This window comes from Pinus tabuliformis, chromosome 5_1 (assembly GCF_031772625.1).
Source record: "Pinus tabuliformis cultivar Carrire ecotype Pingquan chromosome 5_1, CPIR1, whole genome shotgun sequence".
Lineage (NCBI taxonomy): Eukaryota > Viridiplantae > Streptophyta > Pinopsida > Pinales > Pinaceae > Pinus > Pinus tabuliformis.
Window position 1 is genome coordinate 521,840,280 of NC_142305.1, and position 15,016 is coordinate 521,855,295.

A 15,016-nucleotide genomic window follows, 5' to 3' on the forward strand; every position below is an offset into this window, starting at 1 on the left:
GTCCTAAGATTCGCAGGTGATCATAATTTATCTCTGTTACTGACAGTAACCATGTCTAGCATTGTCATTACACAGTTTCATGTTTATTTTCTCTTAGAATATAAGAAGCTAGCTCCAAGGAACAACAAACTCTGTTAAAATCTAGGAAATTACCTTTCTGTTGTGAGTTTCATGTTTTTTTTCTAGTAGAATATAAGAAGCTAGCTCCAAGTAACAACAAACTCTGTTAAAATCTAGGAAATAACCTTTCTGATGCGAGTTTGTCACAGAGCCGTGGAGTCGGTGTGGGCTTCGGGCTACCATTCCATAGCCATTGAGTCGGTGTGTTAAAATCTAGGAAATAACCTTTCTGATGCGGGTTTGTCACAGAGCCGTGGAGTCTGTGTGGTTTTCGGGCTACCATTCCATAGCCAGTGAGTCGGTGTGGGCTTCGCGCTGCCATTCCATAGCAGGGGTGTTAGTGTGGGCTTTGGGCTGCCATTCCATGGAGTGGATGTGCCTGCATCTAGCTGCATTCTCGTCGCCCAGAACAAACAAAACAATGCCTTTTGAAGAGATGAGTAAAGGAGGAACACCGCATTGCATGGAAAGTCCAAAGTCCATATGGCACTTGTAAAGGAGAAAAGGAGGAAGACTGCATTGCATGGAAAGTCCAAAGAACATATGGTACTTGTAAAGGAGAAAAAGAGGAAGACTTCTTTCATGGCTTTCCATATAGCACTTGTACAAGGCCATAGAAAGTTTTCAAAACTACATGGATTTCATAAAAACATTTACTTATGCATTATTGGAGCATTTGGATACGTCGCGTCGCATAGCATTTAATGGTTCCACGTGGCACTTGTACAAGGCCATAAAAAGTTTTCAAAGCTACAAGGATTTCATGAAAATATTTACTTATGCATTATTGGAGCATTTGGATACGTGGCATGGCATAGCATTTAATGAGTTGAACTAATGCCAGCGTTAGTTTAACACCTTCCAAAATGCAAAAGAAACCGAGGGTTAAAATATATAATTTAGCCTCCCCAAGACCAAACAAGTAGGGCTGCGAGGCAGCTAGTCCCTGCCATAGCCATGTAAGAAAGATATCGTACATTCTTAAAACACCGAGCCTGAGTGATCATGATATCTTCCAATGGTTGGAGCAATGTTATCTGTAAAAAAGACAAAATATAAAGTTGGGGTTAATTATAGTAATTTATGAACGAAATCCTAACACAAAACTTTATGTTGATAAAAATTAGAACATGTTAAATTGAGAGGTATGACATGGAGGATTGCTACTAGGTCGTGTAAGTCATTGAGAATCCACGTAGGGATCGAAACGAAGTCAACGAAGCATCGAAAATACTTAGACACATAACCTACTCGGCACCTTCCCCTGCTGCTTCTGCTAGTTGATATCTGAAAACAACGCATCAAAAGAACATGGCCATTATTACGATTGCTGGCATTCACTCAAATGAAATCCCATGGATTAAAATTCTGCCCGCATACGTACCTTCGGAAAACGTGTGGAGTTGTGCTGGAGGGCAGCGCCTAACGAGCCATATATCAAGTATTAAATGCACCCGGAGATGCACGCGATATAGCTCGTTAACACGCAAAATGCAAAACTCGTCACTAAATAAAAAAAGTCATTTTGCGTGCGTTAACACGCAAAATGCAAAACTCGTCACTAAATAAAAAAAGTCATTTTGCGTGTTAACGAGCTATATCGCGTGCATCTCCGGGTGCATTTAATACTTGATATATGGCTCGTTAAGCGCTGCCGTGCTGGAGGGTCAGAGAAGAACCTGCTGCAAACCCCAAAGCCATAGCCATTGATTTTCCACAAAAGGATTCGCAAATGTTATGAAACCCCAAGAATTTGAATCTATTGTACATTCTTCTTACGTTAATCGCTGTTAAAAGTTTTCATGATGCTTTCATTTTGAGAAATAAAAGCAATAGTGGTTAAAACTTGTCTAAGCTTTAGTACCCATTCCAAGCTATTGCGCACAAAACAAAGGCAAACAGAAAAACATATATAAAGAATTTCAGTTAAATAGAACACGTATCTCGATACGAATTCATTGCACATTCTTTTTATACCGATAGCTGTCAATTCGCGTTGATTATTTAATACTAATTCTAACCCACGGATACAGCAAATTCAAAGCAATTGAATAAAATATGGCAGGAAATTTAGAGGGATGGAAAAACGTCTATCCAGGTCTAAAAGTTATTTTATGCTATTAGTTGTTCATTCTAGCTTATTCATTATTACTCATGCTCACTTGCTGCTACAGAAAATGTACTACGGATAATTCGGATGGTTTGTTAGAATACAAACAGAGAGAAAAACTTTTCAACAGCTACGGTCATTTTATGATTTTTTTTTAAGGAATAAAAGAACGGTCATTTTATGATTTTTTTAAGGAATTTTTATGATTTTTTTTAAGGAATAAAAGAACGGTCATTTTATGATTTTTTTTAAGGAATAAAAGAAAAAGTATTGTGCCCACGTGGACCAAGAACTGAGCACGCAATGCATTACCAGCTCAATGCCAACACGATTACATTGCATGCAAGCCACGCGTTCCACCCTTCCCTGAGAACATGTCGCATGTCAATTTGCATGCGGTTTCCTTGGAGGCCCGCGTCCGAGCTTCCTGCTTCAGGCTTTGGGGTGGGTGTAAACCTGGTTCTATTCATCACGAGAGTGCTTCATCAGAGCAATGCATAAAGGCAGGCTTCGTTTGCTGTACGGCTTTTGATTTCCGCCTCCCCGAAAGACGCTTTAACCATTCATTCCATCTTCATAGTGTCGGTGGACGGAGGTTGGACGGTTTGGAGAACGATGGGGATTTGAACAGGCGGACGTCAACTGCGTCTTTTTATTTGTCGACAGAGGTACTTATTGTTCAGAACATAATTGAGCTTTACAAATTTAACAAATTGAGACTGCTCTGCAGCTGTGAATTCATCGTATTAATTCAGGAACATGAAAAAACCGATTCGGATTAAGTCGAAGAATTGCCTCGGACCTTACTTTAATTGTTGGGCATGTTACAGAGGTGGCTTATGCTTGTTAATATCGTTGAACTATTTGATGCTTGTCCAAGTTTGTCGCCTGAAATTTTGCAGAGTAATGCACAGTCTAGGCCTATATTTGTTAAGCTTCAAAGTGCAGAGTCGGCGAATTGGGAGCTGCCTATGCTCGAATTTATCTAGGAGAATGAAAGAGTTTGGAGACCGTGCGCTCTGTGAGGGAGTTTCCAGGGTTAAATGAAGCTGAAGCCAAGGTATTGCAACAAAAATGGCGCAAACATCAGATTGAGGAGCTCAAAACCTTTTCTGGACGCTTGGAGTTGCTTCAAGAGGAATGTAAGTTGTGCATAAAAGACCTAGAAACTGCAAACGATAAATATAATTCTTAAAATACCAGATTTCTTGGCTTTCTACGAAGCTTTCCAGTAGAGCCACTCATTTATATTTCTTCTGTTATATTAGCTTCTAATCACACCTAAAGCCCTGTACACAAAGTCATTTTCAATGCCTTTGCTAAGCCATATTGTTGGGCATGTTACAGAGGTGGCTTATGCTTGTTAATATCGTTGAACTATTTGATACCCGGCCGATATGAATCGCTCGAATTAAAAGGAGAGGAGGAGCAGAATAAGGGACACCGGAACTGAAAGCTCCGGGTCGGGAAGTCAATCAGACTTGTGAAACCAACTATAAAGAAAGCAGTCTGAGGGATTTTCCTTCACTGCAACAAAAATAACATACAGGAATGGGATAACATACAGGAATGGGAAAACCTGTTGTAAGGTAGTCGAACGTGCTGGGTGGCTCCTCCAGAAATGGTCATTGATTGAACCAGGCGACAGATGCGAGGTCGTTCCGCTACCCCGCCAAGGAAGGTCGATGTGAGAGTAGCTCCGCTGATCGAATTGAGAGAAGATGCAGACGGAGGACCAGGAATGAAATGTTAACTGGTATCGCAGACACGAGGGCAGTACATGCAGTGGCCATGTGTCGCCATCTGTAACCTGAAACCTTAGGAAACCTTCGCATACCCCGGCAGATAATAGCAATCAAAGTAATGTTAACATTAAAACCAGAGCCGTGACGGTTAGCGGCGAAAATGCACCGGGCTTATTGCTTTTAAGCTATGGTCGAGCCTCTTTCGCCTCGGGAAGAGGCCAAATAAAATGGCCAAGCTGAGGTGCGAATGAAACTTAGGCATATCCCCGCACAGAGCATTTGAAACTTTAGGATAACAACAGAATAACACATAGAACTAATGCTATCTCCCTGCCGGAACGATTACTATAGTCCGGATGCCAGATGGCAGGGACTAATAAGATGGCAAACGAAATTACATACAATATCCGCTTAAATACTTTAGTTATTTGCAGCAGTCATAACAGTAAGCAGCTAAAAGTAATATCAACCTCAGCTAAAAGTAAGTTACGGATAACGATTCAAAGACTCATGAGGAATGATAAAAAAATGGATAAATTATGGATAACTCCATAATTTTCTATTTATAAAAATTGAATTTATTAAATATCATGGAGATAGATTAATAAAATATTAATCTCCATTAAGGCAAAACAAATTTAAGGAAGATCAATGGGGGTGGTAACAATTGTGTAATCCTCGTGAAACGAAATTCCGCCGACAGAAACTGTAGACATACGTGTTTAAAAGAAAGCTCAGCTCATGCATGTTATGTGCAGAGTTGACATCTTGCGCAGCTGCAATTCCCACGCATTCAACACAAGTCGATAAAGCAGTGCACATGGCGTCCATCGAAAAACAATAGCCAAAACATTCTCTGTCATGATTTTGAGTAGCAATGGCCGGAAACCGGTTTCAATTCGAGGACCAGAGCACCGCAGATGTAGAGTTCAGGTTATTCGGTTCAGACCGGACAGCGTACGAACATAATCTTCATTCTCAAATTCTGATAAAATCTGAAGTTTACGAAACCATACAGTCTAAGCGTCGGTCTACTGTTGAGTGGCCTATTAAAAACAACATAACAAGCCCTTGCAGTTTGGTGAATTATATTAAATGTATTCAGCTCATGTATTCTTCTCAAGCAGGAAAACGATTCATCTGTTTCTCAAGCGTCAATGAAGCGCTGGCAATCCTACCAGTGGTTTCAGACTTGTTGTTTCCTGATTGTATTGAAGAATGTATGCGATATTTGAGCGCTTTTCGTTGGAGTCCGAGTCAAGAAGCCAAATTTCGGTCGCCACTGTCGTCTCTGGAGATAAATGCTTTGCCTGATTTAGCTGACAGACTCAGTAATGGCGAACTCAAGTCCGAAGATCAGGGTTTGCAGATACTGCAGGAGTGGTTTCAAGAAATGTTGTCTAAGATTTCGAATAATTTGCACAATCGGTGCAATCGCGATGCAGTGGAGAAATATATAAAAGGTTACTTTGAGGCCACAGATCATGCATCCTCAGCGCTCGCGTATACGTGTAGGGCTGCAATTCTGAAAGAGTTGAGCACCAATTTGAAAATTATTAAATGCAATGATTACAAGGCCTTACGTTGTGCTTCTTCTGCGTTGTTGTGGGTAGTAGACATGAGTCAGCGGTGTGACCGTGAGTTGTTTGAAAGTGTGCTCAAAATATTTTGTGAAGATGCCCACCTTCCTAATGCAGTTTCTCTAGTAACGCTATATACCCATAATCAATGGACTTCTCTAATAACGCTATATACCGATAATCAATGGACTGTACAAGAGAGAGTGGATAGTTTGAAAGATTTACGAACTATTTTGGTTGATCGGATTATGAAAGCTCTGGGGAATGGGGGTATAATAACTGATATATCGTTCCGGGTTTTTTTTCTTTACAAAATGGCTTCATACTATCATCGACCTCGACATTTGTCTTTTTGGCAGAAGTGGGAAGCAAAAACTGGAGAGAGGAGTGATTGATATGTGTGAAACCCTCGCACTGGTTGAGCAGAGAGGTATTTACAAAATTTGGAAAGCTGGTTTAAGTAGACATGCCTTGAATTGTGACTTTGAATGGTGGGCTAAGAAACTGCACGGCGCCATTGTTACGCAGCAGATTATATGAAGATTACGGCGATAAGTAGGTATAGTTATGATACATGTACGTATATAAAGTGACACCATTTTGAGGCCATTGTTTCCCTGGTTACAGCTACAGATTAGAAAATTGTACAGTGAACTTTTCGTTTTTTCATAATTAAACATTGGATTTGCTTGATTTACGGGTGAGGGTTTTCCTTAGGTGAATAATTATCTCTGTATTTTATCCAAACCAGCTAATTTCAGAAACTATTTTTGGTTATTTAAAATGATTGTCTGATTACATGGATTGTTTTTTATTATTATTTAAAATGGATTGTTTTTATTTATTATTTAAAATGGATTGTTTTTATTTATTATTGAAAATGTTTATTTGATTAACATATATAGAATAGAATAGCTTCAGCACTTTACAAAAATAATAAATCTATAGAATAGAATAGATTCAGCACTTCACATTAATAATAAATAATAAATGTATGTGTAATTATAGGGGAAACATTATAATTGAAATTTGTAATTTCAATATCTAGACCAACTAATTTGGGAAATTATTTTCGGTTATTTAAAATGTTTGTCTGATTACCTCACTGTTTTTATTGTTTTTATTATTATTTTTTACCGTTGTTTTTATTATTATTTTTTACCGTTTTTATTATTATTTCAAATGGTTATTTGAATTGATTTTTTGTTATTTAAAATGTTAATTCACTGTTTCTATTATTATTTTTTACCATTTTTATTATTATTTCGAATGATTTTTTACCATTTTTATTATTATTTCGAATGGTTATTTGAATTGATTTTTTGTTATTTAAAATGTTTATTTGATTATAATATCTATATATATAGAATCATTCTATATATAGAATAGAATAGATTGGTTATTTGAATTATTTATATATATAGAATGAGATATATAGAATAGAATAGATTGGTTATTTGAATTGATTTTTCATTATTTATATATAATGAGATATATAGAATATTTATATATAATGAGATATATAGAATAGAATAGATTGGTTATTTGAATTGATTTTTTGTTATTTAAAATGTTTATTTGGTTAACATATATAGAATAGAATAGATTCAATATTTTACAAATTTTTATTATTATTTAAAATGATTATTTGAGTTGATTTTTTGTTATTTAAAATGTTTATTTGATTAACATATATAGAATAAGATATATATAGAATAGATATATATAATAGAATAGATTAAGCACCATACAAATTTTTATTATTATTTAAAATGGTTATTTGAATTTATTTTTTGCTATTTAAAATGTTTATGTTTATTATTATTTAAAATGGTTATTTGAATTTATTTTTTGTTATTTAAAATGTTTATTTGATTAACATATATATAGAATAGAATAGATTCAATATTGTAAAAAATAAAAATAAAAAATAAATGTATGTGTAAACTATTGTTGGTTTGGTTATTTAAAATGTTTGTCTGATTACATCGACTGTTTTTTTATTATTAAAATTGTTTATTTGGATTGATTTTTTGTTATTTAAAATGTTTATTTGATTAACATATATATAGAATAGAATAGATTTAAAATGTTTGTCTGATTACATCGACTGTTTTTTTATTATTAAAACTGTTTATTTGGATTGATTTTTTGTTATTTAAAATGTTTATTTGATTAACATATATATAGAATAGAATAGATTCAATATGGTACAAAAATAAAAATAAAAAAATAAATGTATGTGTAAACTATTTTTGGTTATTTAAAATGTTTATTTGGATTGATTTTTTGTTATTTAAAATGTTTATTTGATTAACATATACATTGTTGAAATAGATTCAGCAATGTACAAAAATAATTATATGTTTAATTATAAGAAAAACATTATAATTGTAATTGTAATTTCAATTGAAATTACAAAATTAAAATTTGTAATTCAAATAAATATTTGTCTAACTTGTAATTTTAATAAATATTTGTAAATAATATTTGAATTTGTTGATTCTAATAAATATCTATGAAACTTGTAATTTCAATACATATTTATAAATAATATTTGAATTTGTAATTTCAACGTATATTTGTAAATGATATTTGAATTCGTAATTTCAACACATATTCGTAAATAATATTTGAATGTGTGATTTCAACAATTTATAAATATTGTTAAGATTTTCAGGAAAAATCACATTGAGAATTGAGTGTCTCTATGCTTTTTGAACCTAAGTATAGGTTCATCATCAGGACCAGGATGAGGAGAAATATTAACTGATCGAAATATATAAATCTCAAAGATGAAACAATAAATTCCAACAGTTAAAATATGTGAACGTTAAAACCATTCAAAGCTTCATAGCTCTATAAGATCTGTCAAAGACCCTATTGATCCCAAATGCATGAAAGGTGTTTATTTAATCCAAATATAGGTTCATCATGAGGAGAAAGATTAACTGACCGAAATATATAAATCTCAAAGATGAAACAGTAAATTCCAACAGTTAAAACATGTGAACGTCCATTCGTAGCTCTTTAAGATATGTGAAAGACCCTATTGATCCCAAATTGTCAAAGACCCTATTGATCCCAAATGCATGAAAGGTGTTTATTTAATCCCTTGTTTGTGTGGAACCCTCTACATTGATGAAACTGGTCATTTCATTTCACAAAGAATTTAGGAGCACACAACCAACATAAGGCATTGTAGGACCCGCTCATTTGCTCTAGCCTAACATGCTAAATTAACGAAGCACCATATTTTCTTAGAGGATTCTAAGGTCCTTGCTAGGGTTGATCATTTCCATCACCAAAAAATAAGAGAAGCCATTGAAGAAAAGCTCTTAATAGGAATGATAGATGGAAGTTAAATAGCTCATGGGTCTCTTTTCTTTGTTCTCTCCCTTATTTCTTTTTTATTTTTATTTTTATTTTTCTTAATCTATGATTTTATTTATTCTTTTATTTGATATATAAAAATACATTTTTAAATCTTGATTTTGTTTATATATATATTATATTATATTATATGTTGATTTTGTCTTTACTATTTTTTTAAATAAAAAATTAGAATTTAATTAAATTTGTTGTTGTTGTTCAATAAATTATAATATATAATTTTTTAGAATCTATTTTAAAATAAAAAATAAAAAATAAAATAGACTAAAATAAAAATAAAAACTAAATGATTTGAGTTTGATCTTGTTGGAATTTACTATTTCATCTTTGAGATTTATATATTTGTGCTAGTTAATCTTTTTTCTCATCCTGGTTTTGATGATGAACCTAGATTTGGGTTTGAAATGCGTGGACCCTTTGTTCTCAATGTGATTTTTCCAGAAGATCTTAACAATATATCATGAATCACAGAAGCATAAAGCTTAATAATTTACAAATATTTGAATTTGTAATTTCAACAAATATCTATAAATAATATTTGGAAAACTCTATCACCAACTTATTAATGCTTTGAGATTTAATATTTGATTTTGTAATTTCAACAAATATTTGTAAAAAATATTGAAAACTCCAACACCAACTTATTAATGCTTTGACATTTAATATTTGAATTTGTAATTTTAACCAATATTTGTAATTTGTAATTTCAACAAATATCTATAAATAACATTTGGAAAACTCCAACACCAACTTACTTATTAATGTTTTGAGATTTATTATTACAAGAGAAATTTCAAAATGTGTAATTCAAATTTGTAATTTGTAATTTAAACAAATATTTGTAAATAATATTTGAATTTGTAATTTCAACAAATATCTATAAATAACTAACCTCTTTTATATTTATAATTATAAAAAAAAACTTTAAAATTGTAATTCAAATTTGTATTTGTAATTTCAACAAATATCTATAAATAACTAACATTTTTTGATATTTATAATTATAAAAAAAACTTTAAAATGTGTAATTCAAATAAATATATGTAACTTGTAATTTTAAATATTTAGATTATCGGAAAACTCCAACACCAATTTATTATGACTTTTAAATTTGTATATGTAATTTAAGGTTTTTAAGTTTATATTTTCTTAGAGTTTTCTCAAAGAAAGCTATTTAAATGTATTTAATTTTTTCAAAGAAATCCATTGATCTTATATCGATGTAATTTTTAAATTTATTTGTGTAATTTTTTCAAAGCAAGTCATTAAATTTATCATATTCCCCATTAAATTTAAATTTATTTGTGTAGTTTTTTCAAAGGATATCATTAAATTTATCATCGTCTCATTAAGTTATTAAAGCAATAATTAGATTTATCTATTCATTTTTCCAAAACTATCCATTAAACTTTAATTTTAATGGAATATGTACATCATGAAAAAAAACAAAGAAAAAAAGAGTTCAACTTTGGTCGGGTTGTTCAATGAAATGTCGATGGTAAAACTCATATGATGTCTCCTCATTGCTCACAAATATCTCAGAGGCTTTCTTCCATATTTAGTCCATCTTTCAAAGTATATAGGCCATAACATTTCGCTTCATATAAATATGAAAACATAAAAAGATACGAATGTCTTTAAGCTATTAGATATCTTATAAGATTGGGTATAAGAGAATATTTCTGCACATTTAAGTTATGTTTAACCAATTAACTATCAATATATAATATCCATAGACTTGTAGAGGTGTGCACCTCTTTCTTTGGCAAAAGCCAAGAAGTTTTTGCATGCAATTAATTCAACTTATTATTAGTTCCTAAACCAAACTCCATTTGGGCATGAAAGGAAGACAAGAAAAGGACATAACCCCTGCCACTTCGGTTCGCTGAGTCACTGTAAGTTTCATAAAAAAACACCCATGGTTTTGTGCGATTTGGGGATTCGTTTCCAATTAATATAAGGGGAGAGAAATGTATTTTTTATGTGGAAAATGAGCCAATATTACTAGAGCTTCTGCTGCAATTCGCTCTGGAACAGATAATTTATCCTAAAAATTGCTTTTATTATGATCCAACCATATGCCCCAGCACAAGATGAGAAGGAGGGCTCTATAAGAAGAAGTAGAAGGGTTTAAGGAACAATCTTTCCATATGGCCTCCAGGTCTTCCCATTCCCATCTATTATTGGTTCTTGTCATTGATTTGCAAACATCCCATACCTGCTTATTAAAAGGGCATGAAATGAATAAGTGCTTGTTACTTTCTTCATCTCCTTTACATAAAGAATACAACCCCGACCCCGTAGTATAGAATTTCTGTAGAATATCCCATGGGGGTGCCTTATTTTCCATTATGTGCCACATGAACATTTTAGATTTTGAAGGGAATTTGGATTTCCATAACGCTCTCCACCACCACTTTGGTTCTTCTAGAGATCTGTCTATGATTAAGGAAAGATATCCAGTCTTGGGGGTGTAGAAACTGGCCGATGAAACACTCCAGACTAGCTCATCCTCTTATTCAGTAATCCTAATGCGAATGTTGGTCAAAGTAGTCATGTCACCATTCCATACCTCAGAGTAATTCTCCTCAATTCCTAATTCCTCAGCATTTTCCCAACCTTGCCTCCAAATTGTGGTATTTTCCAACCTGACAATGTGGGCAAGCCTAGAACAACCTTTGTCCCATAGAACGACAATTAGGTGTTAAGGGAGGATGTGGTTAGCTCCACTTCTAGGCCACAGATCCACACCTACTCTTACTTTTTCTCCATTCCCTACCTTCCCTACCAGGGCATTCCCTATCAGATTAAAAGAGGCTAGGACCACCCTCTAGATAGAAGAAATATTTTCCCATAGTTTATCCACCCTCCACATCCATTCCTTCATAAGACTTAGAACTATGTAATTTTTTGTAACCACCATTGTCCACATATTCTTAGATGTAATGAATCTCCAATTGCATTTTTCCACTAGTGCTTTTGAAAACATGAAAATATTTTTTAGATCCCATCACCCAAGAATGTTGGGTTTTGCTAATTTCCTCCATCAAACCCAAGGAAAGATTCTTTTTTCCTAATTACTTGACCATAGGAATTTAAAATAGATCATTCTCTTTCAAGAATAGATTTCGGAACCCAAACCAATGAAATATAATAGAGTAGGATCACTTCCAAAACCAATTTTATCAACATTAGACACCCAATGCATGATAACCATTTTAGACTCCAACTTTTCAGTTTTTTCTTGATTTTTTGATAGGCCATGACCAATAATTTTTCTTATAGCAGTTTGGTTTGAGATAGAAACTTAAATATTTGAATGGCTTTGCGGTGAAAGGAATGTGTTGAATGATCCGTCTCATATCTGCTTCACCCAAATTATGGAAGGATAAAGAGGATTTTTGGTAGTTAATGAAAATACCAATGGCTCTTGGCATAAAGTGATAGTATATTCACAAGCTTACCAACTTCTCTTTTGGATCCATTGCAAAAGATAAGGATGTCATTTACAAAGAAACGATGAGTAATGGACATAGTCCTTGCAATATGAGTTCCTTGAAACTCCAAATTGCTTTTGGAATCGGATATCAGGTGACTCAGACTCTCTACCATAATGAGAAATAGCAAGGGAGAAAGTGGAAATCCTTGTCTAAGTCCTTACTAGGCATGGAACAAATTGTAAGTCGATCCATTGATCAAAACTGCAAAGGACATCATTTGAATGAAGCTCATGATCCATGTGATAAGGTCCAGGTTTAAACCAATGAGTGTATAGGAGATGAATGTAGATCCAATTTACCGTGTCATAGGATTTTGAAACATCAATTTTGAGGACCACCCCTTTAAGGTTTTCAATTTTAATGCTATGAATCCTTTTCCATGCCACTCCAATTTCCTCATAAATCTTCCTTCCTTCCAAGAATTGAAATTCTTCCTTGGTAATGGATCTGGATAAAATGGGCTTCATCCGTAGAGAAATCAATTTTGCGATCACCTTATAGATCACATTACACAATGATATGGGCTTGAAGTCATCAAAGAATTCTAGGGCATCGGTTTTCAGAATGAGTGCATTGAAGGTAGAGTTAAAGGATGGGAGAATTTTTTGTTCCTTCCTTGACTCTTCAATGACCAATACTAGATCGACACCTATTAAATCATACATGCCTAGAAAAAAAATCAATAGCCCAGCCATCTGGCCCCAATCTTTTGTCCTTTTAGAAGCTGTGTAATATGGTTTTAAGCTCCTCCTCTAGAATCTCGCCCATAAGGGTTCTACTTTTATATTCCTCCATCAGTTTATGGAAGAGAAATGCAGATGTGATAACCTCAACTATAGAGGTTTCTTCATGTACTATAAAAATATTTTGGAAATGGGACACTGCCAGATCTTCCAGTTCATCAAAATTGGAGACTTCTTTACATGCCTTGTCCTTGAGGCTCCATATGGTGTTGCACATTTTTTTGCCCTTTTCATGTGCATGTAAAAATTTGCTATTCTCATCTCCACATTCTAGCCATATGGCCCTACTTTTGAGTCTCCATTCAACCTATTTTTCCTTTAGGATCTCATTTCTTCTTTTTTCTAATCTAATTAACTCAACCTTTGTTGGTTGTGTTATATTCTTTCCACGACTAGCACACGTAGTGAACTAGGGGGGTTAGAGGGGGGGCAGAGACCCCCTTCGTTGTGCTGATTGTGCAACAGGGGGTTCACAGGGAGGCGGCAACCCCCCCTGTCCAGGGGGTTTAAGGGGGGCGGGTAGCCCCCCTCTACAGGGTTTGGGGTAGCGCCCTGGGGAATTTTTTTTTTTGGACCCTATATTAGGTTGGGCGGACCTACCTATGGTTTTGTGCATGGTTTTCGCACATGGTTTTGGACGCGATGGTTTTCGGTCCATGGTTTTGGGCGCGATGGTTTTCGGTCCATGGTATTGGATGCTTCAGCATGTATACATATGTATTATAACATTGAAAGGAAAATAATGAAAAATCAATCTGGTACTCCCGGTTTTAGGATCCAGGGGAAAATCTCTGTGTATATGTGTTTTATGTGTTATTCTCTCGCATTGTTTATTTTCTATGTTTTAGAATTCGTACGTAGGTAATTTCTGTATGGGGTTAAAACCTACATTTGGTATCAGAGCTATTTTGGCTTCAAGGGGATGCCTTTGTTGCTAAGGGGTTTCGCTCGGGCCTGTGGTAGACCCTGTTTAGTGGGAGATCTGCGGGATCGATTCTGGTGGTGAAAGAAGATGGCGAGCAGTGGAAAGATAGAGATCGAAAAATTTAATGGTCAGAGTTTTGAGTTATGGAAACTCAAGATGGAGGATCTGTTGGTGGATAAAGATCAGTGGATTGTGGTAGATTCGGGTACTAAACCAACAGGAGTGTCCGATGAAGAATGGAAGAAGTTGGATCGGAAGGCAAAGAGCACAATACGATTGTGTGTCTCAGATTCAGTATTGCTGAATGTATTAGGGGAAGCTACGGCTAAGGATTTGTGGGACAAGTTAGGGACTTTGTACCAATCTAAGTCTCTAGTGAATAACCTATTCCTACAGAAAAAGCTGTATAACCTGAGGATGAAAGATGGAGACTTTGTGACAAAGCATCTGAAAGCATTTAATACTGTGGTAAGTCAATTATTATCTGTTGATATTAAAATTTCAGGTGAAGATAAGTGCATTAGTTTGTTGTGTTCTTTACCAGATTTGTGGGATAATCTGGTTATTGCAATAGGTAGCAATGCAACTGCCTTGCAGTTTGATGAAATAGTCTCTTCCTTGTTGATGGAGGAGATGAGACAGAAAAATATGGAGAGACAGAATGGTGATGCCTTTTCTGTATGAGGACGGTCCCAGAACAAAAACAAAAATAAGTGATCGAGTGGGAGATCTAAATCTCCAGGAAAATTTGTAAAGGTGGTTTGCTGGAAATGCGGAAAGGAAGGGCACTACAAAAGGGACTGTAAATCTAAAGCTCCTGACAAAGGAAAGGGATCTAATGATGCTCCTTATGTAGAGGCGAAAACCCCCTCAACTAAAGGTGGGGATGTGTACTTGGCT

The 15,016-nt window shown here is 34.4% G+C and overlaps 1 protein-coding gene across 1 annotated transcript; it reads left to right on the forward strand.

Annotated features, from left to right (window-relative positions):
* Positions 1-4,852: 4,852 nt before the first annotated feature.
* LOC149165795 (uncharacterized) lies at positions 4,853-5,950 on the forward strand. Its single transcript, XM_089429937.1, has one exon. It carries the CDS (start codon positions 4,853-4,855, stop codon positions 5,948-5,950), a length of 1,098 nt encoding a protein of 365 aa, XP_089286063.1.
* The last annotated feature ends 9,066 nt before the right edge of the window (positions 5,951-15,016 follow it).